We start from the raw sequence: 26,176 nt of genomic DNA, 5'->3' as shown, positions 1-26,176 counted from the left end.
GGCTCACTGGGTCCATTCTACAAAAGACAAATTTGTTTTAAAATTTGATTTTTTTTCTTTTCAGACGAATGATCATCTACCAAGTTATAGTGTTGTCTATGTTCGATCTGTAACCTAATTATTTTACAGATTAAGTTGCACCCCAATAAGCTTATTGGGTTATTCCTGTTCAACAGTACAGGAAACATTTTGGGAGAGAAAGCAATGTATTGTGTTGAATGGGATGATTTATTTACCGTATAATGTTCTCTTTAAATAGGGTGTAGGAATACAATATACATGGTAAGTCAATAAACCTATTTTAGGATAAATATTCACACGGTGATTGATTTGGGTGATTGGCTCCCAATTTGTGGAGATTTAATTGTGATGAATCTTCTCTCTTTTCTTAACATTTCCCTCCTTCCCTTCCCTCGTTAATTGGCATGATTTTTTTTCGTTTATTCCCAATTAATTGACACTCTTACCTTTTACTACTTTTGGTAATGGACCTAACATTCCATTAATTCATTTCACTCACATTTTATTATACAATTAATATATAAAAGTAAGACTTACATCCAACTATATTTTTTAAAATTCATGTCAAGTCAACCGATGACAATTAATGGAGGACAGAAGGAATATTTTGCAACTGGGTCTAAATTTTGAGAGATCATAAAATTAACATGGTAAATTATGGATGTGTGACGCACACATTGTGTTAAAGAATAAGCTTTGACCAAAAATAATGAAGCTTAGTAGAGTGCATTAATATTAATGACATTTACATATGAGTTAGAAAATATAAACTAAAAATAAGTAATCTAAATATTTAGTAGCCACATTTATGCTATCTTTTTAGAGTCAAAACTCATTATAGTACTAGTTGGTGTCTCTTTATATAACGAGTACGCTAGAAATGTAATATTCACACATGAGTTGTCAATTATACCTAGTCCCACAAAATTTGAAATGGTAAACATGCAATTGGAGGTAACAAGACTGATAAATCTTGTCAAACAAAAAACGAAAGGCTTATATGTAAAAACACGTTGAGATATTCACACATCGAAAATGTAAATGATGGAGTACGTACTAAACAAGCCCAACAGCAGTAAAGCCCATCAGCCTAAAGCCCAAGAAAGAGTATCAGTTCGGCATGACTAAAGAGTATCAGTCCGGCATGACTAAAGAGTTCAGTTCGGCACAACCAAAGAGTTCGGCCCCAGCCTACAGCTCGGTAAAAGCCAACCAATCAAACTCTGCTCTCAGGTCGGCATCAAGCTCTACTCTCAGATCGGCAAAAGCTGCTCGGTAATAATTCAGCAGTTCGGTCTCAGTATTCGACCGAACTAGGAGATAGTGGACTCATGCAGGATTTCCACCTCCACTACACCCACGATCTATTTAGTGGTGTCAAGCAGTCATTAACTCATGCAGGATAGTGGACCCATGCAAGATCGCCACGATCTCCACGACATCCACTACCTAGTAAATGGCTGCATGCCACGATCTTGGTTTAATGTATAAATAGAACCTAGATCAGATAGATAGGGTTAGACTCTCTCTCTCGCTCTCTAGAGATAAAATATCAAATAGCAAGTCTGTATTTGTAAGCTGTAGAAAACAGATCAAGCAATACAACTCTGCCCTCATTTCTTCCCGTGGACGTAGATTTACCTCAGTAAATCGAACCACGTAAAATCTCTGTGTCGTGATCTGCATCTTCCTGCATTCATCACCATCAAAAATTCGCCGATCCATCACTGGCGCCGTCTGTGGGAAACAGAGAACCAAATTTGTGATAAAGCGAATTTTTGACCCTTTTTCCACCCCAAAAAAAAAATGCATACCAGATCACATACCACCCGTAATACCGTTCGTGATCACCGTGAGGAAGCTAGTCCAGCTCGCAGGTCTGAAAAACGGCCTCGGGAGACATCTACCTCCGGTTCTCACGAAGGAGGAACAAGCCACTCCAGGAGTCATCGCACCGAGTCTTCCCAGCAGCCCGATTTAAATGAAGCTGTCAAGCTGTTCTTGGCCGAGAAGCAGGAGGAGTTCTTAACCTTCCTGCAGAAGAGCCAACAGCCGGAGAAGACAACGACGGATTCTCCCTCCTCATCTAGGCATGAAAGTCACTACCGCAGTAGTGACGTGTCTTCCAGGAGAAAGAATCCTCAACCCCGACATGTTCCTGTTCCTCCTCGGTACCGGAACCACAGGAGAACTCCATCTCCTCCGTACCGAAGAGATGTCGGGTTCGCCATGTACGGAGCATTAAAGACTCCGTTCTCGGACGATATCACCCGAACTCCTTTGCCACGGAACTACCGAACTCCGTCGATAACCTATGACGGACTCGTGGATCCTCATGATTTCTTGGGACGCTATCAATATAACATGGCGAACCAGGGTCTCAACGAGGTCCACATGTGCAAGCTGTTCCCCGAGCTGCTCATCGGGAACGCCAGAAGGTGGTTCGACAGCCTTCCTCAAGGCAGCATTAGATCCTACCGAGATCTAATGGATGCTTTCCACAGGAGGTTCTTTCAGAAAGCGGAAGTCCGAATCACTTCGGCTCAGCTGCTTTCCATTCGTCAAGGTCGCGACGAAAGAATCAGCGACTTTATGACAAGATTCCACAAGGAATGCCTGCAAGTAGACGATCTCAACGATCTGCTTGTCATCTCGGCATTCCAAAATGGAATCCTGCCCGGAGCTCTCTACAGAAAGCTCGTGGAATGCAGTCCGTAAACAGCTCAAGAAATGTGGGACATTGCGGACCAGTTTTCCCGTGCGGATGAGGCAGACCGTCTAAAACGGTCTTTAGACAGCTCATCCCGAGGAGACGAAAAGAAGCCCGATCATAGCGATCAGAGACATCCTCGCCGAACTCCTTTTGAAAGAATTCAAAGGGCACCGGTACAAGGCAGATTGGGACCACGTCTCAATCCTGAGAAGCCGCCCGCTCAGTTCGTACCCTTAAACAAGTCAAGAGCGGAAATTTTCGAACTACATTCCGATATGTTCGAAAAACCAAGGCGGATGACGAAATCGGCCGCGCGGCGACCTCAGGATCAATATTGCTCCTTCCATCAAACCCACGGACACGATACCGAGGAGTGCCGAGATTTGGCTGCAGGTATTGATGTTCTTGTGAAAACAGGAACGTTAAAAAAATACCAAAGCAAGCAGCCGAAAAAGAACAAAAGGCAGAGAGGTGCGAACTGCAATCCTCAGGATCCGAAAAGGCATGAGGATCCCAAAGACGACGACGAGCCGCAATATGATGGAGTAATCCAGACTATTGATGCTCTCCCTGCCGGGAAGACTAAGTCGTCCCTAAAAGCAGAACGCAGAGGTTCCAATCAAGAGGAGCCAACACATAAAAGGCTGAAGAAAGACGAAGTGATTACATTTTCAGATGCCGATCCCGTCCCAGCCATCTCTCCTCACCAAGACGCTATTGTCATTCAAGCCGGAGTGGCAAACAAACTGGTCCACAGAGTATTTGTGGATACAGGAGCGTCAGTCAGCATTCTTTTTAAAGAATGTTTCGATAAAATGGAAGTGGATCCAGCTCGGCTCAGTCCGGCTCCACTTCCTCTGAAAAGTTTCGCCCAGGAGGACACCCGCCCTGAAGGTATTATCAGCCTTCCGATCACGGTGGGAAAAGCACCTACAAGCTCCAATACGATGATCGAGTTCTTTGTGGTGAAAGCTCGGTCCCCGTACAACATCATCCTGGGGAGAGACTGGCTCAACACAGTTCGGGCCGTTTGCTCTACTTATCACCTCACCATCAAGATCCCCACTAAAGGTGGGATAGCGGTCATCCGAGGTGATCAAAAGAGAGCAAAAGAATGTCTGCAGATTGCGCTTAAAAGTGCCGAGCAATCAGTTCGGCACCATCAAGCATAGCAATCACAGCAACCGGAGTTAGAGGCAAGCGAGATGACCGAAGTCACTTCAGAGCCGAACTCAATGACCGTTCAGTTATACGGAGATGATCCATCCAGAGCGGTCAAGATCGGCTTCGCAGGAACGCCTCTACTCCGGGAAAAGACCATTCAGCTCCTCAAGGAGTACAAAGATGTCTTTGCATGGTCTCCGTTGGACATGACCGGAGTGCCCCCCGAGGTAATCACTCATCGGTTAAATATTGATCCTTCAATCCGGCCAGTAAAACAGAAGCAAAGACTCTTTGCGGCAGAAAGAAGCCAAGTCATCCATGACGAAGTCCGCCAATTACTAAAAGCGGATGTACTATTCGAGGTGAAATATCCTTCTTGGGTGGCCAATCCTGTGATGATCAAGAAAAAAGGAGGAGGATGGCGGATGTGCATAGATTTTACCGATCTAAACAAGCACTGTCCTAAAGATTGCTATCCCCTTCCGAATATAGATAAAAAAGTAGAAGCTTTGATCGGCTTCGAAATTTTCTGTTTTCTTGATTTATACAAAGGATATCACCAAGTGTTGATGGATGAGAGTGACGCTCCGAAAACAGCTTTCATTACCGATTTCGGCATTTTCGCTTATAAAAAGATGCCATTCGGTTTAAAGAATGCCGGAGCCACTTATCAAAGGATGGTAGACAAGCTTTTTCGGCACCTAATCGGAAAACAGGTTGAAGTGTATGTCGACGACATAGTTGTCAAAAGCAAAAGCACTTCGGAGTACGAAGACAACCTCAAATCCACTCTCAACGTGCTCCGAAAAGCCAACCTCAAACTCAACCCCCAAAAATGTACCTTTTTGGTAGATTCGGGAAAGTTTCTGGGTTGTTTGGTTTCAAAGGACGGACTCAAGGCAAACCCCTCAAAAGTTCAAGTCGTTCAGAACATGGCAATGCCGAAGTCCATACATGACGTGCAAAGGCTAACCGGATGTCTAGCCGCACTGAATCGATTCCTTTCCCAAGCAGCCGAAAAGCAACTGCCGTTCTTCAAGGTGTTGAAAAAGGCACCAAAGTTCGAGTGGGGAGCCGAGCAGAAAAAGGCCTTTGACGAGCTCAAAAGTTATCTAGCCGAGCTTCCTATTCTCTCTGCTCCAACCGAAGCCGAAGTAATTTTCTTATACTTAGCGGCATCCGATCAAACCATTAGCGCGGTGCTTGTACGAGAAGAAGGCCTAAAGCAGTTTCCCATCTACTTTACAAGCCGAGCATTAAGAGGTCCAGAAACAAGGTATCAACCTCTGGAGAGAATTGCTCTGGCGTTAGTAAATGCAGCAAGGAGACTGCGGCCGTACTTCTATGCTCACAAGGTATGCGTCTTAACCGATCTGCCTCTTCGGCAAGTTTTGACCAAGCCAGAAGCATCAGGCAGAATCGCCAAATGGGCCATAGAGCTGGGAGAACACTCAATCGAGTACCTACCTCGAAAAGCCATCAAGGGACAAGCCTTGGCAGATTTTCTTGCAGAGGCCAAGTTCGATCAAGCAATCCCTGTCATTGCCGAACAGAAAAATTCTGCCAATGCCGAACTAGCACAGCCCTTGGAATCCGAAGAAGAGCCGCCGGACTGCTGGAGCGGATTCATAGATGGAGCTTCAAACAAGATGGGAAGTGGAGCTGGTATTTTACTTGTCGCTCCCGACGGACACGAGGTAACCTACTCACTTCGGTTCCTATTCCCCACTACTAATAATGAAGCCGAGTACGAAGCCCTCCTGGCCGGACTCCAGTTAGCGCAAAGTCTGCTCGTCAAATCTCTCAAAGTCCATTGTGATTCACAAGTCATAGTAAATCACATGTTGGGTACAAGTGAAGCTCGTGACGAGAGAATGAAGAAGTATTTGGACAAAGCGCAAAGCATCAGCCGAAGTTTCTCCTATTTTCGGATAATCCGCATTCCCAGAGCGGAAAATAGCCGAGCAGATACCTTAAGTAAGTTGGCCTCAGATCCGAGCTCAAAGGCGGAAGAATTAATGCATCGAAGCATTGATGAAGCCGAGGTACGTTCAGTATCCAGCTCGCCGAACTGGATGACGCCAATCTTGCAGTATCTGGATCAAGGACAATTGCCCGAGGATAAGAGAGAAGCTCGGAAGATCACGTGCCGAGCACTTCGGTACGAACTTCATGAAGGAGTCCTCTTTAGAAAGTCTTACCTCCAGCCGTTATTGCGGTGCGTAGGACCAGAAGAGACGGACTACATCCTCAGAGAAGTTCATGAAGGATCGTGCGGCAGCCACATCGGAGCTAGAACTTTAGCTAAAAAAGTTCTAAGATGGGGATATTATTGGCCAACCTTGGTACGAGAAGCAGTGCAGCTCGTCAAGACCTGCCCGAAGTGCCAAATCCATGCAAATATCCCAAGGATGCCGCAGACCGATCTATCCACTATGCAGAGCCCTTGGCCTTTCATGCAATGGGGCATAGACATAGTGGGACCACTTCCTCAAGCTCCTCGGCAAATGAAATTCCTAATCGTTGCCGTGGACTACTTTACGAAGTGGGTGGAAGCTGAACCATTAGCTACGATAACGAGCTCGAAGGCATTGGATTTCGTCTGGAAGAACATAGTGTGCCGATTTGGCATACCCCACATCCTCATCTCGGATAACGGGACTCAGTTCACCGACAAGACGTTCAAGAATTGGTGCCAAGAGCTGAATATTCAACAGCGGTTCACTTCGGTCTCTCATCCACAAGCAAACGGACAAACGGAGGTAACAAATCGTATCCTGGTGAAAGGGTTAAAAGCTCGGTTAGAACAAGCCAAAGGACAATGGGTAAAAAATCTCCCTCAAGTCCTATGGTCCTACCGAACTACACCCACAACCTCCAACGGTGAAACTCCGTACAGTCTGGTGTACGGCACTGAAGCCGTAATTCCGGTGGAGATCGGCGTACCCAGTCCCCGAACTCTAAATTTCTCCTCAGAAATGAATGACGACGGACTGAGAGCAGAACTAGATCTCGCCGAAGAAAGAAGAGAATTGGCATGCATAAAAGCAGCCAAGTACAAGGAGCAAGTAGCCCGGTATTACAACCAAAGGATGAAGAAGCTGCAATTTCAAGTGGGAGATCTCGTCTTGAGAAACAACGAAGTAAGCCGAGCAGAAAAGCTGGGCAAGCTCGAACCCACATGGGAAGGTCCGTATCGGGTGTCAGAAGTCCTCGGCAAAGGGTCTTACAAATTGGCTCACATGTCAGGAGAACAGGTACCCCGAACATGGCACATTTCCAACCTCAAAAAGTTCCATTTGTAAGAGACAGTCCGGTCAGTCAGTCTTGAGTCCTGTTCAGTCAATGTGCTTTATTTGGTTTACTTGGTCTTTATTTGTCTCTGTGCGTTTTGTCTGTGTGTTTTGTCTGTCTCTGTGCGTGTCGTCTCTTACAAATGTTACTGAGGTATCTTGTTCTTCGAAGGCTGATCCCCTTCTTAGAACATATACAAGCCAACGATTGTGAGTCAAAGCTTCTACAGAAGATACAAGACCACAATTCAGCTTAAACAAGCAGTTCGTCTGAAACGAGCTGCAACAAGCCAACGATTGTGAGTCAAAGCTTCTACAGAAGATACAAGACCACAATTCAGCTTAAACAAGCAGTTCGTCTGAAACGAGCTGCAACAAGCCAACGATTGTGAGTCAAAGCTTCTACAGAAGATACAAGACCACAATTCAGCTTAAACAAGCAGTTCGTCTGAAACGAGCTGCAACAAGCCAACGATTGTGAGTCAAAGCTTCTACCGAAGATACAAGACCACAATTCGGCTTAAAAATCAAGCACTTCGTCTGAAACGAACTGCAACAAAAGTCCGATTCACGCGATAAAACTTGCCTGAATTAGGACAAGGGAAAGTCCGATCCACGCGATAAAACTCGCCGAATTAGGACAAGGGAAAGTCCGATCCCCAAATTAGGACAACGGAAAGTCCGATCCGAGCGATAAAACTCGCCAAATTAGGACACAAGCTTAGTCCGGTCAAAGATGTTTATTTCATCAGACCAAAGACGAGTCCGGTCAAAGATGTTTATTTCATCAGACCAAAAGACGAGTCCGGGCAAAGATGTTTATTTCATCAGACCAAAGACGAGTCCGGTCAAAGATGTTTATTTCATCAGACCAAAGACGAGTCCGGTCAAAGAAGAGTTCACTTCATAAGACCAAGGACAAACATCGACTTACCCCGTACCTTTATCCAGAATGCCGAAGTAATTCACTTCGCTTTCCGGGGGGGGTAGTGATGGAGTACGTACTAAACAAGCCCAACAGCAGTAAAGCCCATCAGCCTAAAGCCCAAGAAAGAGTATCAGTTCGGCATGACTAAAGAGTATCAGTCCGGCATGACTAAAGAGTTCAGTTCGGCACAACCAAAGAGTTCGGCCCCAGCCTACAGCTCGGTAAAAGCCAACCAATCAAACTCTGCTCTCAGGTCGGCATCAAGCTCTACTCTCAGATCGGCAAAAGCTGCTCGGCAATAATTCAGCAGTTCGGTCTCAGTATTCGACCGAACTAGGAGATAGTGGACTCATGCAGGATTTCCACCTCCACTACACCCACGATCTATTTAGTGGTGTCAAGCAGTCATTAACTCATGCAGGATAGTGGACCCATGCAAGATCGCCACGATCTCCACGACATCCACTACCTAGTAAATGGCTGCATGCCACGATCTTGGTTTAATGTATAAATAGAACCTAGATCAGATAGATAGGGTTAGACTCTCTCTCTCGCTCTCTAGAGATAAAATATCAAATAGCAAGTCTGTATTTGTAAGCTGTAGAAAACAGATCAAGCAATACAACTCTGCCCTCATTTCTTCCCGTGGACGTAGATTTACCTCAGTAAATCGAACAACGTAAAATCTCTGTGTCGTGATCTGCATCTTCCTGCATTCATCACCATCAAAAATTCGCCGATCCATCAGTAAACATATCATTTACACTAGCACTAACGAAAAAGACCATACATATATCCAAACCTATTCAATAAAACGCGATTAAGGTACTAGGTGAGTAGAAGGAGGAAGCTTCTAGCTTCTTGCTTCCCTTAAGGCTTAAACAGTGATACAATGAACTGAGAGTGTCCCTATTTCATTAAATACTCATCTCATCAGTCAAATCGCAATTTAATAACCGTATGGGCGCCACGTGGCCCATTAATCCGCTTCGACCACTTGTACCATTTTCGCGTATCTTATTAGTCCCGAAAAGGTACAAACCGTGTGCAGCCTAACTGTCACCTTATCCACATTTCCGTGTTTACAATATACATCCCTTTCCAATTTCATCAATCATTATTAAATCATTTCAACCCAACACATAAATAAAACACACATCACTCCTTTCACTCAACACTAAATTTTCAAGATTCTTACAATGAATATGTTTGGATCCGACAATCATTTTCCACGTGTGCATTCCTCGTTTTCGGGCGAATCATCGTCGGAGAGCGAGGTGAAGCTCGCTTCAGACAACCCGAAGAAGCGGGCGGGGAGGAAGAAGTTCCGGGAGACGCGCCACCCGGTCTACCGGGGCGTGCGGCGGCGGAGCACCGGCAAGTGGGTGTGCGAGGTGAGGGAGCCCAACAAGAAGTCCAGGATATGGCTCGGGACCTACCCCACCGTCGAGATGGCGGCGCGTGCGCACGACGTGGCGGCGCTGGCGCTGCGGGGCCGGTCCGCGTGCCTCAACTTCGCGGACTCGGCCTGGCGCCTGCCTGTCCCTGCGTCCGCACACGCCCAGGACATTAGGAGGGCGGCTGTCCAGGCAGCCGAGGCCTTCAAGCCTCGGCTGCAGGATGAGGAGCGGTCGGCCGAGGTATCGCCGGAGAATGGGTGGTTCGTGGAGGAGGAGGAGGGGATGCATGAGCTGTTGATGAATTTGGCGGAGGGGATGATGCTACCGCCACCTCACTACTATGGTTATGACGTGGAGGATACTGCTGACGTGGAGTTATGGAGTTTTTTCATTTGATATAATATATAGTGTATTATTTGGTGTTGGGTAGGACTAGGAATTCTTTCAACTTGATTTTTTTAGCAAGTGGAGAGGTTTTACTTGTAAATGTCATGCAATAAAACAAAATGATATTACTCTATACTTTTGTGGTGGTTTAGATTTTTAAAATATGATGAAATACAATTGAGAAGAGATAGTTCAACATTGAATCTCACATTTATATACTCCCTCCGTACCCTGAAGAGTATGCACTATTTTCTTTTTCGTCAATTCCAAAGAGTATGAATATTCCAATTTTGAAAACTCTCTTCTCTCTAATGAGGTGTGACTCATTCTCCACTAATAATACTTAAAAAACTTTCTCTATCTATCTCTCTCTTAGTTTACCAATAATGCATTAAAACTCATGTCGAACTTAAAATTCATACTCTTTGGGAAGGGATGAAGTATTGCCTTTTTATAATAAAATATAAATGAAACAAATTAATGACATGTCAAACCTAATTATTATATATAATCAACTGAAATGAGACAAGTGATGACGGACATACTAAAAGGGCAGAATTAACGCGAAATCTTAGATATAAAACAATATCATGCTATATCGAGTACATCTTATATGACCACAAATTTCATTTAATTCACATTCAGCATTATTGGTTTTGTTTATACATTTATTTGATTATAATACCTTAAAAAATGTTATTTACATCATTAATTTTACTAATTACATAAAAAATCAAAACCAACTCAAGTTGTTGATTTATTAATTTATTTGATGTTACATATAAAATGAATAGATCACACTTTTGAGGAATTTGTAAAATTAATGACAATCAATAATATTTTTTAAAATATTAGAAACAAATTAAATACTATATATAAAACAAAACAAATAGTGTTATCATGGACTAAACAATGAGAAACAAGGACAAGAATTTGAGATGTTTCCAAGGAAGTAAAATCTAATAGAAGGCAAGATGTTGTAAGCTCCAAAGAGTAGATGAAGAAAGTCTAAAGCTCTTTTAGTGGTCAGAAAGATTAACCTTATCACAACTCAATATTTTCAGATAACCAAACCCAAAGAAACCCACAATCAGTAGCACATTTAGGAAGTGCTTCAACTGTGAGAAAAAAAAGAAACAACATACAACGACGAATCAAGGAGAGGGGCGCATCAACAGATGTTACTACTTCGTCTTCTTGAGGAGAACCGAGGTCCTATGCACTGCATCATCCCTCACGAAACTCCACCATAGGTAGGTCAGTGGAATTGTGGTTGCGTGCCAAAGGGCATGAGCGTCAACAAGCCCCAAGTACGGAGGGAAATCATAAATCTCCAAGAGCATAGCAAGAGCGCCTCCGAGTACAACCACCCACAGCTTCCAACGGGAAGGGTGGCCAGAGACGCCGCCCCAAACTGCCCAGATAACTATCTGTAGCACGCCCATCGCCACACAAACTTTCATGTTCAATCCTGCAAAAATACACATCTCGTTGACTCCAGAGGTGTTGTATGAATTTGATACATCATTGAGAGACAAATATCCATCCCTTTCCATAAATGGTTCAGTGTTATGTAGAAAATAATTATGTTCCGATTCATAAAAACCATCCCTTTCTTATGATAGATTAGCAACCAAGAACGCACCCCCAGTCATTACAAGGAGGTAACACGGTTATAAATGGATACTACTACTACTACAATATTACCATAGAAGAATACTGCAAATTTCCTCCATTTCAGATTTGTACCTTGCTTATATACCATCCTAGTAAAAAGCTAAGTAAAACTTCTATCCGAAGTAAAAACAGACGGGACAGAATTCAAATGGTCAAACTGCTAACTCTCTCACTAAGATGCAATCATGCAAATGATTCAAACTAGCTCGAGAGTAATGGGATTCAGAAGGATTACCGTAGTCGAGTTCATAGAAGTTCAAATACAGGATATGAGTTGTCACGAATGCTATTAAGGGAGCTGAAACCATGACCCTTGCAGCCTCAAGCTTCACACTGAAAGCTCGTACTATAGCCAGCATAAGAGAACATCCAAGTAACGCCACTGCAGATGAGTAGTCCAGCTTCTCAGTCAAATCAACATCTCTGCATGCATTTTGCAGAATATCTCGAAATTAGAACAGGATGGCCATATCTCACACTTACCCTAACCCCCAAAATATTGTAAACAATATTAATAATACGTTTGTATACAGTATTTTGAACTGAATCCAAAATTGCAATGCTGTTAATATCCTTTCTTCATTGGCATACAGTTTCTCTCATACCAATGAATCATAAGCACCGTTTTATAAGTTTTCAAGTTAAGATTACTGACATCGGAATCATTTAATAAATTCCTCCAATGTTACTCCAGAATATTATATGCAATAAATATGACAATGGAAAGAAAAGGAGTGATGGAGCGCACCGACTGTGGAAAACTGCACTCCAAAGCCAGGCATTCACTGCGAAGATTGCATATATGTTCCAGAGGCCTGTGTATTCATAATATGTCTTCTTGTTCTGTCTAAAGGGCAGTTTGTAGTTTACAAGGATGTAGAAGGATACCCATCCATGAAACTGTACCGCAAGATTAAGAGCAGAGAAAGCAACCGAAACAGGTTCCTGGACACGTTAATTAGATTTAGCGCACTCACGAACACTATAATGGCCAAAAGGCAACAGTACACGAAGGGTTAAGGTAAAGCATTTTCTGCACAAATTACAGGGCCTTTTTACCTGGATCCCAGAAATACGCTTGAATGGCCACTTGCCATGGTACTTTACAGGCTTGTAGCCAAGTTCCTGTCTTTCTTCTTCTCTAGAGAGCATGCAGTGGTAACGACAGTCACTGCGGCAGTCCCATTGCTTCCACTGAATGTATAGTGGCTCCTGCAGATACCATGGGCCATCAATGGGGCTTCCGTCTGAGGAAAAGTTACAGTGTTGGAAGCACTTGTCCCCCACACAGCCAGTCTTCTCGCATTGCAAAACACAGGCCCTAGCAGTGCAATCAAAAATTTCAAGAATAACAAAGGCACGAGCACAAGGAGCCATATGAATATATATATCTAGATTTATCCAGCCTGATTCACAACATCGTTTCTAGATTTATCTAATAAGCCATGTAAAATAAACGAAAGTTCAGACTCAGAACACACAATGGGCTATACTATATTACAGTATGACTACAAAGACAAACATGCATCATGAGACAGAAAGTTGTTCCAAACGCTGATCTTGAGAAAGCTCAAAAGCAATAGCATCACAGATGGTTATTGATCAAAGAATCTTTCAGCTAAGTCAACGTAACAGACAAAATAAGAGTAATGGCTACCTTTTACCGACCAACCAAAAATGAAACAAAAAATGGAAGCAGTCAAAATATCCTCCTATTGCAGTGAACTTTGATGAGATGCATAAGAGTGCAAGACGACAATAAGAAGCCACACAACTACCCACTAGATGTATATATATACTTTCATTATAATCTGAATCTCCAATCCCATGAAAGAAAATCACAACATTCCCTGTCACATCTGATTAGTTTCGGTTTCAAGAACTGGTCATATATAAGGACAACTTATAACAAAGAAAATTTTAACTAAATGCAGGGTAACTAAATTTTCACTATAAAGTCATATTAACTGATTACTTCCAAAACCTGTTAATTACTATGGAAGTTAAGATTGCAACAAAAACTGCATTCCTCAGAGTTAGACTATCCACACACCGAATTCAAACCCGAAGTAATTGCATAAACTAAAGTGATAGCAAGATCAATTCAACTCTCACATATCATGATTTCTTGACTATCTCACCCTCCAATTAAATCGACAATATCCCAATTACCAAGCTCAACTACAACAGGATCAATACTTGAACACTCTACATGTACTCACACTTGAAGAACTCAATTACGCAGCAAGATTCCAGTAAAAGAAACCCAAGAAAATAAAAAACCCAAGATTCATCGATTACAAACAGACAATCTCTAACCTGTAGACTGGATCAGAGTCACCGGGGCTGGCTTCGTGAAATCCGAGAAAGCATGATAGGGCAGCCAGGAAGAGAATGAAACGACGCCGTTCCATCGGATTTGGAGATTGTAATCAGCTCCAGAGGCCAAGGTAAGCTAAAAGGGATTCAACTTCTCTACTGAATTCAATAGTAGATGTGTAAGATGTGGATCTGGTTCAGCAACTTCCTCTCCAGCTGGGGAAGATGAATCTTCAGGGGAGTGTAGGAATTTACTGCTAGTGATTATTCTCTTTGAAACGGTGGACGAGAAGTAATCGACGAGATATATCAATATCTGTTCTTGGAAGAGCAATTAGTTACAATCTCGCCCTCTCCAGTTCACGACCTTACAATACTTTACATTTGGCACAAATAACTTTTATTTAACCTACATCAATCTAAGTAATATAAAATGATTTTTTTAACGATTTTTTTAAAATTCAGGTCTATTTCATAATTTAAAAAATTAATTGGAAAAAATAAAAAAACCCGATTTTTGTTTACTAGTTTCTCTATTAGAGAGTTTTTTTTAAAGATGATCAATAATGATTCCTCATTTATCTGTGATGACTCGAATCCCAACCTATTGGTTAGAGGGAAAACGTCTTATCAACTGAGCTGCACTTCATTGTCTTTCTCTATTAGAGAGTTAACTCATCAATGGTGAAGTTAATGTACAAATTTTTGCTTATTCTATGAGATATTTTACTAATTTTTTCTCTAAATAAATCATAAATTTATGATTTTTTGAATGATTTTTAAAATTGGACAAACCTGAATTACGAAAAAAAGAGATTTGGATAAGATATTAAAATCCTTCATTTATTGTAATTAATCGATTAAACTATAAAATTTCTATTAATTGATTAAATCAATTAAAATATAATTTTCTTAAATTGCAAGAGGCTCGCATTCCTACACAAAATAGTTCCTTTGGTGCTAATTTAGATGTGTGTCTGAATTATTAGCTATAATCCAAATTTGACACCAATAATCCGTTCAAGAGTCTATTTTCATATCACAAGCAGTAATGAACTCACTTCACAAATTCTGCCCAACCACCAAAATAAAAATGGCAGCAGCTGCAGCAACGCCTCTTGCACCTTCCTTCAACCTCTACTCCCGCAAACACTTGATCAAACACAAAACTTCAAGATTGAAGCTCAAGCTCAGCAGTAATCTAAACCGGCAGCCTCTTTCGCGCTTGCCCACTTCGGTTCCTCAGCCAATATCTGTCAAAGGATCAAGAGCTCTAGCTGCATCAAGAATCCTCACAGGGGCCTATGTTTCGGGCCCGGCTTTCGATGCAATTGTGTCAGAGGTTGACCCCAAAATCGACGGCGCCGAGGTTGTGGAGCTGCAGCCGCTTGATGTGATTAGCGGGGGGCTGCTGTGGAAACTTGTCTCGCGGCATAAATGGAGAGTCTTGGCGTCGGTTCTCACTCTTTCCGGCTGCACGACTTGTACCCTGGCCATGCCCTTGTTCTCTGGTATGTGGGAGTTGTACATTTTGGGGGAATTTAGTTGCAAAGTAGTTGGCTGCAATCTTGATTGTTAGATAGAGGGATGATGCATCATAACTATGTGTGTGTTGTTTTAGGTAGAAAGTCCAAGTTAACTACAATTATATTGGTATTTTAGTACTCCCTCCGTTTCATAGTAGTGGAGACATTCCTTTCCGGCACGGAGATTAAGAAAAATGTGTGTAATGTATTAAATAAAAAGATAATAAAGTACGAAAAAGGATAAAGTAGAGAGAAGAAAGTAAAAGGGGGGAAAGTAAATAAGAAGAAATGTGTTGACTTTTATTAAAAAGGAAAATGACTCCACTACTATGGAACGTACCAAAATGGCAAAATGACTCTACTATTATGGAACGGAGGGAGTATGTTTTATGAGCTTTGAGAAAAGGATGTGATTTCTATTTTCACATGATTTTGAGCATTCACATGATGTAGTTCTGTAGCATTGCAAGTTACCGTTTTTTCGCCAGAATTCTTGCACATTTGTTGAGATGCCCTTGTTCTCTGGTATGTGGGAGTTGTACATTTTGGTGGATTTAGTTGCAATATAGATGGCTGGAATCTTGATTGTTAGATAAGGGGACGTTGCAATGAATTTGTAGTGATGCATCATTAATATGTGGGTGTTGTTTCCAAGCTAACTGCATTCACATTGGTATTCTATGTTTTCTGAGCTTTGAGAAAAGGATGTCATTTATGTTTTCACATGTTTTGACCTATTCATGTGATGTAGTTCTGTAGCTTTGCAAGTTACTGTTCTTTCTGCTGAATTCTTGTGTGGCCTGTCATCTGCGGTTTGCTTGATGATGGTGTTTTCTTGTGTACAGATCTGGCAAATTTTTGATGAAATGTATTTGGAAGGAAATCTGAATGTGTAACTATACTTTGTAAAAGTTAGTTTTAATAAAATCTTCGAATATGTAGTTTCGGTAGTCTTTGTGGAAGATGAGTAAACCCAGCTCTTAGTGATTAACAGTTATGCGTCAATCTATTATGATAGTTATAGCCAGGATTTTTCCAGAGCAATGACTTCTTCTATTTGCTATAGGAGTATTGGAGAACACGGACTGTGTATATCCTTTAATCGACCATGAACTATAAGTCAAAATCATGATGATAGATATGCATCTGTATATATTTTATGTTAATATAAAACTTCTATTTCTAATTGTTGTCAATAACTCTCCCATTATTTCCACAATAATCAGTTGCGGCAGAGATATATTACAATTGAAATGTCACTTGTGACAATATACACTAATATTACTATTACAGGGAAATTTTTCGAAGTACTGATTGGGGCGAGACCAGATCCTATCTGGCAACTGCTGAGTAAAGTGGGATTACTGTATACATTGGAACCAATTTTCACAATTATTTTTGTGGTAAACATGAATGGCATATGGGAGAAAGTTATGTCGAGCTTAAGAGCTCAAATTTTTCAGAGGGTGTTGATTCAGAAGGTGAATCTTTTTTCTTGTACTATGCTGACATCGTAATTCATCACCTTCTAGTGAAATAGCAGCATTTGTCGATGAAAATTTGTCTCCCTCTATTTTATGCACAGCATACTGCATTCGTATTTATGCTTCTGTCCAATTCCTAATAAGCGTTTTATATTATTTCCGCAGGTGGAGTTTTTTGACAAGTACAAGGTATGAAACGTTATTCCATGTTACATAAGTACTTCAAGAATCCTTGCTTTATGGCTAATGCAAACAATCAAACTAGCTGGATATATGCGTTGTGCTTCATTTATTGTTTCTGGCTCTCTTTGTTTATTCTACTCTATATACACCGTCCCCTTTGTTTTATCACTGATTTTTGCACTCTGTGTAGGTTGGCGAACTAACTTCTTTATTAACATCGGATTTGGGTTCTCTGAAGACCATTGTTAGTGACAACGTATCTAGAGACCGTGGTTTCAGGGCAATTTCTGAGGCAAGCTACTCTACACTATGCAAAAGTGAGCTGAATTGATATTGACACCATTTTCACCTTCTCTAATGAGAGATGTTGTGACAGAAAAAGCCTTCTTCTCGCTGTATTTCTTGATGAATTTTCCTTTTCGATATTAGTATTTTGGAAAACTAAGTGTTAATCGTATAGGTTAAGTCACAGAGAAACTACTAATATACCTTTATAATGAATCTTATTTTCCTCCCTTTCTTTGCTTGGAATTTGACGACTCTGAGAATACATATATGTCGTCTCTTGCGCAGGTCATTGGGACACTTTGTGTACTTTTTACTCTTTCACCCCAGCTGGCGCCAGTTTTGGGCCTCCTTATGCTAACCGTGTCTGCAGTAGTCGGTAAGATTGTCTCATAGTGTTTTGCCAAGTGTTTTTCTTGAAACCAGGAAAGTTAGTCCTATTTGCAATTTGCGTTTTTGTGGCATTCAACTAACATCTATGTGTTCTGTAGCTGCATATAAAAGAACAACTGTCAGCGTCTTTAAATCTCATGGATCTGTACAAGCCACCATAGCTGATTGTGTTACTGAAACTTTTGCTGCTATACGTACCGTGAGCTCCTGATCGACACTGAATGTTTTTGTGCATCCAAGAGATTGTGTATCTGGTAATTATACTGCATTGTTGAATATTGCAGGTTAGATCATTCGGGGGTGAAAAACGTCAAATATCCGTTTTTAGTCGACAGGTAGAGTACCATTGGTTTATGTTTTTCAATGTTCAGAGAGTTTATTCTGAAAGAAGTGTAGGATCTCTGGAATTTCTCAACATGCTATTGGAACTTATCAGATTCTTGACTACGAGAGAAGTGGCATGACCCTCGGAGTATTTAAGTCTATAAATGAATCCATCACCAGGGTTGCTGTCTATGTCTCTTTAATGGCTTTGTATTGTCTTGGAGGAAGCAAAGTAAAAGCTGTAAGAACTTCAAGAATTCATATCTTCACTTGATTTGATGGATATTACTTGTTGGTCATGTTGAATGTGGGCAAACTTGGTTTGACGAAGAACTCGATTTGTTGGATGTAGGGCAAACTCGCGGTTGGGACCATGGTTTCTTTTATTGGGTACACATTTACGTTAACATTTGCTGTGAGTATATTCACTTGGGATTGAATTTATCTTTTCTTGCATGCATTCTCTAAATATGAAAAACTAAAGCAATTTTTCTAGGTTCAAGGTGTGGTGAACACGTTTGGGGATCTTCGAGGAGCCTTCGCTGCTGTTGAACGGATAAACTCTGTCCTTTCTGGTGCTGAAATTGATGAAGCACTAGCTTATGCTCTAGAGAAAGACTTGAATCGAAGGAAATCACATGATCCAAACCTCGAACCTCTCTTGGCCGATTCCAACGGAAAGATGCAAACCAGCCGGGTGAGGTACATGTCGTCACTAAAATCTGGTAGTGATGTCCGCCAGCTTGCAGAGTCGGGTGATATTCACCTCGAAGGTACGGACTTTGGCTAGTAATTGTATTTTATTTAGTTCGTAGCGCTAATAACACGCATAACACTGGCTTTTCGTGCTGGAAAAATGCACACTTTCCTCGAATCTTTCCCTAAGCGATATGTTATATTGCAGATGTTCATTTCTCATACCCTCTTAGGCCCGACGTGGAAATCTTACAAGGTCTTGATCTGACTTTAAAATGTGGAACGGTCACTGCTCTGGTTGGTTCTAGTGGTGCTGGGAAAAGTACAGTCGTACAGCTTTTAGCTCGCTATTATGAGGTTATACCCGACGTTCAGCTTAATCATTGATGAAAGTTTATGTGATGACTGACAAGTAACTGGAGTGCGAATTTTAAAATTGCAGCCAACAAGAGGGCGCATAACTGTTGCTGGAGAGGATCTACGGTCATTTGATAAGAGTGAATGGGCTCGTGCGGTTTCCATAGTGAACCAAGTAACTATCTTAACCCTTCATATTACATCCGAAAGTGTACAAAATGAGGCTAAAGTGTGAACTTATTGTATCCAAAAACGGAACATTAAGACGTCAAGATGTGCACTATTTTGTGGGACGAAGGGAGTATAAAATAGGGAGCATTTGTTTGCTTTACTAAGCAAAGTATATTGTGATCTGCTGTAGGAACCTGTTCTATTCTCTGTGTCTGTTGGAGAAAATATTGCTTATGGGCTCCCGGATGATAATGTTTCCAAGGACGACGTGATTAAAGCTGCTAAAGCAGCTAATGCTCACGAGTTTATAATCTCGTTGCCACAGGTGATGAAAGCGTGGTACTTCACATCCCTTCTGCCCTTCCCATTTTGTCGTGTTTTGCTGATTAATCGTATCTCTTTAGGGTTACGACACATTGGTTGGCGAGCGCGGAGGGCTGTTAAGTGGAGGACAGAGGCAGGTATAGTATATAGCATTCTCTCTCTCTCACACACACACACACACACTGAGCAGATATGTAGCAGTGATCCCATCTTCCTATTTCCAGAGAATTGCCATTGCAAGGGCTCTGCTCAAGAATGCTCCAATCTTGATTCTTGATGAGGTAAAGTCTTTCCAACTTCAGGCAAAACTTTTCAACGTACCATGTTTAAGTGATTGATCCCATTGAAGTTAAAGCACATGTCTTGATTTGGTTGTTTGGTTTGTTCCTATATCATTCTGCATTGGATGATGTCCACCTAATTCAGTTCGGTGGTTACAGGCCACGAGTGCTTTGGATACTGTTAGCGAACGTCTGGTTCAGGATGCTTTGAATCGTCTAATGAAGGGGAGGACAACTTTAGTGATAGCTCACAGGCTCAGCACGGTTCAGAATGCTGACCAAATCGCTCTGTGCTCCGATGGGAAGGTCTCAGAACTGGGGACACACTCGGAGTTGATAGGACAGAAGGGTCTATATGCATCCCTCGTTGGCTCCCAAAGACTTGCATTCGAGTGACTGACAATCAAATCGTTTGACAGCATTCAAATGGATTGCGTACGAAGAAAGCACACAACGTTGTAAACGGTTATTTCATAGTCTTGTCCACATATATACACCTACAACATTTCAATTTTTTGGTGGCTATACAGTTTAACAGAAATGAGATTTAGACATATGCTACCTACATTACATATGAAGCTGCAAAATCAGTATCACTGCAAACAACAACAGGAAAGGAATGAAAGTAGATGAACCAACATTGCACACTCAGACCACCTAAACTGGGAAAAAGCGCGTCTAGATTCTATACGAGGAGGCAATGCCACTTGATCGCGTACCTTGTCTCGAATCACTGATTCTGTCGCCATAAGTTCGAGGTGTTCGAATTCTCAGAGGCCGATCACCTCGTTTCGTTTAATTCAAATTTCTCAATACCTTGAACTTCTTCCAAACCTTGATCTGAAAAAAATACAAAACTTCTCAAATTTTGACATAATTTGAGCTGAACAAGGCACAGATCCTTGAGTTGTCCAAACATACCTAAAAAATCAAAACTTTATACGTATAAAATTTCTGTGGGAAGATGTTTTTGCTGCTGACTTTCCTTTTTTCTCTTGCTTTCCATAATTTTCTCTCTTATTTTAGCAAATAATTGCGCCTGAATTTATAAGATAAATGCACAGGAAAGTCGTGTTTTCTTCCTCCTCCTACAATTCCCCTTTCTTAAAAATCTTAAAACTCCCGAAAATAGGGTTCATAAAATTCCCTTGAAACCCCAAATCACACTTCCTATTCTCTAATTAGTGTCTTGTTCGGGATCAGCACCGCTATCTAATCAATCACCCCCAATTCTAATTCACAACCCAATAAAAGACCTCCCGTTTTCCCCTCAACCATCTCATTTACACAGTGTGACTCCTAAAAATGGATGCGGATGGGGGAAGAAGGATTTTCAACCGCCTCGGCCCCTCGTCTTCAAGCGATAGCAACGGCAGGCAGCAGAAGGTGTGTTTCCACTGGGAAAGAGGCAAGTGCACGCGAAATCCGTGCCCCTTTTTACACGGGGAGCTGCCGACGGCGGCGAATGGCAAGAGGGGGCATCAGGGTTTCGGGGCGGAGGATAATTACCGCGGCGGCGGCGGATTACGGAGGAGCGGGAACTATAATTTTAATAATAGCAATCATAATAATTCATGGGGCAGGCCGCAGTCGCAGCAGCCGGTAAGCGGCAATAGGACTTTCGTTAGGAAAGTTGACAAGAAAATCTGCAGCTATTGGTTGCAAGGGAGCTGTAGATATGGCGATACTTGTAAATTTTTGCATCAGTGGTCCACGGATTCGTTTACCTTGTTGACACCGCTCGAGGGGCACAAACAAGTAGGTTAATTTTCTACTGATCTTGTTCTTCGATGTAGATTAATGCAGTTCTTGATGCTGGTTTATGATTTCTTGCTGATGTTATGTTTGAGTTGTTCTTGGTTGTGATTGTAGCTGTTTGAAAAATCTTGTCTTTGCTTGGTGACATTTGGATTTTTGGGTGGTGTTTTTGTTTCACCTCTAGAATAGTTTTACATGTGGTACCGAACCTAGTTATATTTCTGAATGGTCATAAGTTTCGCATGCGTAGTACTTCGCCACCTAGATCTTTCCTTTAATTTTGTGAAGGTGGGTGTTTTTAGGTATGTATGTCTTTACTTCGTGCAAGCTAGAGCTTGCTGGTGAAGGTTGCTCTTGATAGAAAAATTTGCTTGTCAGGCTGTGACAGGGATTACTTTGCTTTCGGGTACTGATAAGCTTTACTGAGTGAGGTCGGGCTCTTGTGGTGGTTGTAGCTATATGAAAAATGTTGTCTTTGTTTCGTGACATTTGGATTTTTGGGTGGTCTGTGTTTCACCTCTAGAATATTTTTGCATTTGCTATGGAGCCTAGTTATATTTCTTAATGGTCCATAAGTTTCCGTTGGTTTTGCATTTTGCATGTGTAGTACTTCGCTTTCTGGAACTTTCCTTTAATTTTGTGAAGTGAGTTTATTTAGGCATGTATCCCTTGATTTATGTGTGCCTTGCGTGAGCTAGAGCTTGCTGGTGAAGGTTGCTCTTGATAAAAATATTTGCTTGTCAGGCTGTGACAGGGATTACTTTGCCTTCGGGGTCTGATAAGCTTTACTCTGGGAGTGAAGATGAGACGGTCAGAATTTGGGACTGCCAATCTGGTCAGGTAGTTCCCTTTTACATGTTTTGTTTAATTCTCTACATTGTTCTTGTTTGCATTCTGCAAATATTGGAGACAATTAGCTATAACTTTAATGTATTTTCCCATCCAATGTGCTTATGCAATTAGTCTAATTTAGATTAAGGTATGAGATTTTTATACTAAACTTGGGCAACGCTATGGATATTCTACGTGTTACAAAACAATAAAGGAAATTTAGCTTTCTATTTTTCTCTCTCATATACTTATACATAAGAATTTGAACTTGAGGTGTGTAGCTTATGCTTAGAATCAGAATGGATGCTATGCAAAAACATTTATCTGATGTTGCACTAATATACAGTTTAGGCCATTATAGCTCAAACTCAAATTTGCATATACTTTAGATGTTATTATCTTACTTCTAATCAATGTAGTCCATTTGTTACAACTTTTTGTATTTCTGTTTGGTTTTTTAGGGTGATGAGAACATGGAAATTTTGAATAATCATTTCTAATCTATATTATTAGCAATTATATGATTGTAGTGTGTGTACAAAATAACTAGATAAATCATTAATTTAATTAGGATACAGAAATGGAATACCAAAAAAAGTTATAGAGGATCATACTTGTGAGTTTCAACCGGCTATGAAAATACTTGAGCTTTTCAGGATGAGTTTGAAACTTAGCTCAGAGAGCTTTCAGTCAAGTTGTGTTTGGGTTATAAACTTTTTATTGCTCATCTAGTGGTAATGGTTTAATGTAAGCTCTCTTGTTTTCTTTATAACAGCTGGCAGGTGTAGTGAATATGGGATGTTCAGTAGGCTGTATGCTAAGTGAAGGTCCATGGGTGTTCGTGGGCTTGACAAATCTTGTCAAGGTAAGACAAAGAATCAACATTCAAACTGTTACCCTTCTTTTTCTGTTTACTATAAATGTGTTTCATTTATCACTCTCTTTCTCATATTGGTAAGATGCACAAGCCCTGAATATGTTGGTTAACCTTTCCTGTCGATGTAACTACCGTTACGTCTTACATTTTTGTCCATTTATTTGTCCTGTAATAGGCATGGAATATCCAAACATCAATGGAGCTCAGTTTAAGCGGACCTGTTGGACAAGTGTATTCCCTAGTCGTTGGAAATGATCTACTCTTCGCCGGTAACAAGGTATAATGCTGATTTTATGGGTATACTGAAAAAATATCTTGTCTTCCGAACCACGTATATGTTTTATTATGGTGTGCTGTGCCAGTAAAGTGACCACTGCATCTCGATTTCCCTCGTGAAATTTCTCAATTCATTCTCTTAAATTGGAGAGGGAGATGTTGTGGTACTCACCAAGTGATTTTTAATAGAAGTGGAAAGCATAATTTTGTGTGCATCCTGGGGCATTTACGTATTTATTTTCTCCTGTAATTCGACTGCTAGTTTTCAATTCTTGGATTTATACTTCTGTTTACTGCATGAGTTGATGAGAGGTGGCACTGAAAAATGCTTTAAGTTTAACTTCATGTGGAGACAGATTCTAATGTTACCCTTTTTTATCTTCGTTGTTATTTAACACAGGACGGGTCAATATTGGCATGGAAATTCAATGCTGCTACGAACTGCTTTGAACCAGCTGCATCACTTTTGGGTCACACTCTTGCTGTCGTGACACTAGTTGTCAGTGGTAACAAAATGTACTCCGGTTCCATGGACCACACTATTAGAGTAAGTTCGACACTTAAAACTAAGTATGCTTCTAATTGTACTGCGGCTTCTCACTAATGTATTGTTTCTTCTCTTTCATGTTTTATATTCAGGTGTGGAGCCTGGAAACTATGCAATGTATCCAAACTTTAACCGGACATAACCATGTCGTCACATCTGTTTTGTGTTGGGATCAGTTCCTTTTATCAGCTTCATTAGACAACACTGTAAAGGTTTGTACTTCGTAGTTCTTCCTCAAATTTGATACTTAGTCTCCGTAAACTATTGCAGTATTACTAAGTTGCACCATTTCATTTCGTGATTTTGTAGGTCTGGGCTGCGACCGAGGCTGGTAATTTGGAAGTAACATATACCCATACGGAGGAACAGGTACGAACTTTTCCTGGTTGCGCCACTTATTCGGGTCCTTTATCAAATCCTACAGACCGTGATTTTTTCTTAGCGGATCCAATCAAATGAAACGAATTCAGTCACTTGCACGATAACTAAATCACTGCTTACTTACTTGTGGTGTCGATAGGAGACAAAATTTGCTTCGTCACATGTAGAACTTTTCTTGCAGGGTTTAATCACTCTATGCGGGATGCACGATTCAGAAAGTAAGCCAGTGCTGCTCTGCTCCTGTAACGACAATTCTGTCCGAGTCTATGACTTGCCTTCGTGAGTTTTCACCTCTCTTACGGTTTTGCTATTATAACCTTTCTATCAACAAGCGAATATGACTGTGGCTGATGTGCATTGTCTTGCTAGATTCTCTGAGAGGGGAAAGATCTTCTCCAAGGAGGAGGTCCGCAGCATACAAATTGGCCCCGGTGGTTTGTTTTTCACCGGTGATGGATCGGGTCAAGTAAGAGTGTGGAAGTGGTCGGCTGAATCAACCGCTACTTCATGAGAAAGCAGGTTATATTAGTTCCTAGCCGGTTCCATTTTTCTACTGGCGCTGAATCTAGTATAATCCAACGAGTAACGAAGAAGATATGAGTACGGAAGAGGACAGTGAAACCAACATTATGAGAAGCAACTTGTTGTATCAGTTTGAGAAACATATCAGTTTTGAGTTATTTTTCAATTCATCTCTTACTCTTCTTGTAGGTTTTGTTAGTTTGGTTGCTTATCTAACTGTGTGTGTAAGCATCATAATTGGTTACTTATTGAATAAAATTTCTTGAGCATGGAGTGACATCAATTTCATCCATCAAAGAGTGTTCTTACTGTAGATCGATCATCTTTGATATATGTAAATAGATTTGTTTCACATGTTTGATGTTTTTTTGTACTAATATTGTTCAAAATTGCGATAATATTTATCATATTTTGCATATATTTATACTCCCTCCGTCCCATAGTAGATGACATAGTTGAAGAATGACACGGAATTTTAGTTGATTTTGTTTTGTGTGTTAGATGGAGAGAGAAAATAGTATATTTATATTAATGTGAGAGAGCACTTTTTTCAAAAAATGAAATGTGACGTCTTTTGTAGGACAAATTAAAAAGGAAAGTGTGACATCTATTATGGGACGGAGAGAATATTATTTTTTGGGAATGCTATTGTTTAAATCAGCAATCTTAGAATATTTTGACAAAATGTGAAAAAAAAAAGTTAAAATCATTCAACTGGTGATCTGGATTGGCCTCCATATTAAATAGATGGTTGACATTTTTATTCGAAAATGTTGAAAATTGTCACCACTCCACATATCATTTTTATTTTCACTCTATTGTATGTTACAATTGAATTGAATACGTATAATCAAAAGTTTATTATCGAACTAGGATATGTGATTGTTACATAGAGAATTCATTTCACTTTAGTAGTATTATTACATAAAAATTTATCATTATAGTGTTGATATAACTTCACAAATAAGATAGTCAGATCTGTCTTATTTATTTTAGTCCGTTTGTTATTAATTATCTCACTGCTTTTATACAACTTTTTATAATGGATCCATGTCATT

General features: G+C 40.9%; 4 protein-coding genes across 4 annotated transcripts; 3 read left to right on the top strand and 1 right to left on the bottom strand.

Moving 5' to 3' along the window:
- Window positions 1–9,262: 9,262 nt before the first annotated feature.
- On the top strand, window positions 9,263–10,041 carry LOC121778467 (dehydration-responsive element-binding protein 1D-like). Its single transcript, XM_042175823.1, has one exon. It carries the CDS (start codon window positions 9,319–9,321, stop codon window positions 9,913–9,915), a length of 597 nt encoding a protein of 198 aa, XP_042031757.1. The 5' UTR covers window positions 9,263–9,318; the 3' UTR covers window positions 9,916–10,041.
- An 859-nt stretch (window positions 10,042–10,900) lies between these two features.
- LOC121778638 (post-GPI attachment to proteins factor 3-like) lies at window positions 10,901–14,276 on the bottom strand. Its single transcript, XM_042176022.1, has 5 exons — window positions 13,903–14,276; window positions 12,643–12,904; window positions 12,332–12,528; window positions 11,819–12,006; window positions 10,901–11,377 (listed from the first exon to the last, which is right to left on the bottom strand). The coding sequence occupies exons 1-5, from the start codon at window positions 13,995–13,997 to the stop codon at window positions 11,091–11,093; spliced, it is 1,029 nt and encodes a 342-aa protein (XP_042031956.1). The 5' UTR covers window positions 13,998–14,276; the 3' UTR covers window positions 10,901–11,090.
- A 628-nt stretch (window positions 14,277–14,904) lies between these two features.
- Window positions 14,905–20,480, top strand: LOC121778339 (ABC transporter B family member 28-like). The gene is made up of 16 exons (XM_042175667.1): window positions 14,905–15,413; window positions 16,722–16,909; window positions 17,078–17,101; window positions 17,286–17,387; window positions 17,669–17,759; window positions 17,872–17,972; window positions 18,058–18,108; window positions 18,210–18,338; window positions 18,450–18,512; window positions 18,594–18,870; window positions 19,002–19,150; window positions 19,236–19,325; window positions 19,512–19,646; window positions 19,726–19,782; window positions 19,870–19,926; window positions 20,086–20,480. The coding sequence occupies exons 1-16, from the start codon at window positions 14,954–14,956 to the stop codon at window positions 20,320–20,322; spliced, it is 2,211 nt and encodes a 736-aa protein (XP_042031601.1). The 5' UTR covers window positions 14,905–14,953; the 3' UTR covers window positions 20,323–20,480.
- Window positions 20,481–20,940: 460 nt separating this feature from the next.
- On the top strand, window positions 20,941–25,431 carry LOC121779939 (zinc finger CCCH domain-containing protein 48-like). The gene is made up of 9 exons (XM_042177419.1): window positions 20,941–21,684; window positions 22,429–22,524; window positions 23,291–23,380; window positions 23,568–23,669; window positions 24,069–24,215; window positions 24,308–24,427; window positions 24,525–24,584; window positions 24,778–24,875; window positions 24,966–25,431. Exons 1-9 carry the CDS (start codon window positions 21,232–21,234, stop codon window positions 25,105–25,107), a joined length of 1,308 nt encoding a protein of 435 aa, XP_042033353.1. The 5' UTR covers window positions 20,941–21,231; the 3' UTR covers window positions 25,108–25,431.
- The last annotated feature ends 745 nt before the right edge of the window (window positions 25,432–26,176 follow it).

This window comes from Salvia splendens, chromosome 19 (genome assembly GCF_004379255.2).
Source record: "Salvia splendens isolate huo1 chromosome 19, SspV2, whole genome shotgun sequence".
NCBI lineage: Eukaryota > Viridiplantae > Streptophyta > Magnoliopsida > Lamiales > Lamiaceae > Salvia > Salvia splendens.
Note: the sequence above shows the minus strand (reverse complement) of the source record. Positions and strands in the feature narration are given on the sequence as shown.

Bases quoted from the DNA above. Each gene is read 5' to 3' on its own strand.
- LOC121778467 (XM_042175823.1), top strand. From the start codon at position 9,319: ATGAATATGTTTGGATCCGACAATCATTTTCCACGTGTGCATTCCTCG.
- LOC121778638 (XM_042176022.1), bottom strand. From the start codon at position 13,997: ATGGAACGGCGTCGTTTCATTCTCTTCCTGGCTGCCCTATCATGCTTT. The intron at 12,529-12,642 runs GTAAAAAGGCCC...TAACGTGTCCAG, and splicing joins AGCGTATTTCTGGGATCCAG to GAACCTGTTTCGGTTGCTTT. The intron at 12,007-12,331 runs GTGCGCTCCATC...AAATGCATGCAG, and splicing joins AGTGCAGTTTTCCACAGTCG to AGATGTTGATTTGACTGAGA.
- LOC121778339 (XM_042175667.1), top strand. From the start codon at position 14,954: ATGAACTCACTTCACAAATTCTGCCCAACCACCAAAATAAAAATGGCA. The intron at 18,871-19,001 runs GTACGGACTTTG...GTTATATTGCAG, and splicing joins GGGTGATATTCACCTCGAAG to ATGTTCATTTCTCATACCCT. The intron at 19,927-20,085 runs GTAAAGTCTTTC...CGGTGGTTACAG, and splicing joins CAATCTTGATTCTTGATGAG to GCCACGAGTGCTTTGGATAC.
- LOC121779939 (XM_042177419.1), top strand. From the start codon at position 21,232: ATGGATGCGGATGGGGGAAGAAGGATTTTCAACCGCCTCGGCCCCTCG. The intron at 23,381-23,567 runs GTAAGACAAAGA...GTCCTGTAATAG, and splicing joins GCTTGACAAATCTTGTCAAG to GCATGGAATATCCAAACATC. The intron at 24,585-24,777 runs GTACGAACTTTT...CTTTTCTTGCAG, and splicing joins ATACCCATACGGAGGAACAG to GGTTTAATCACTCTATGCGG.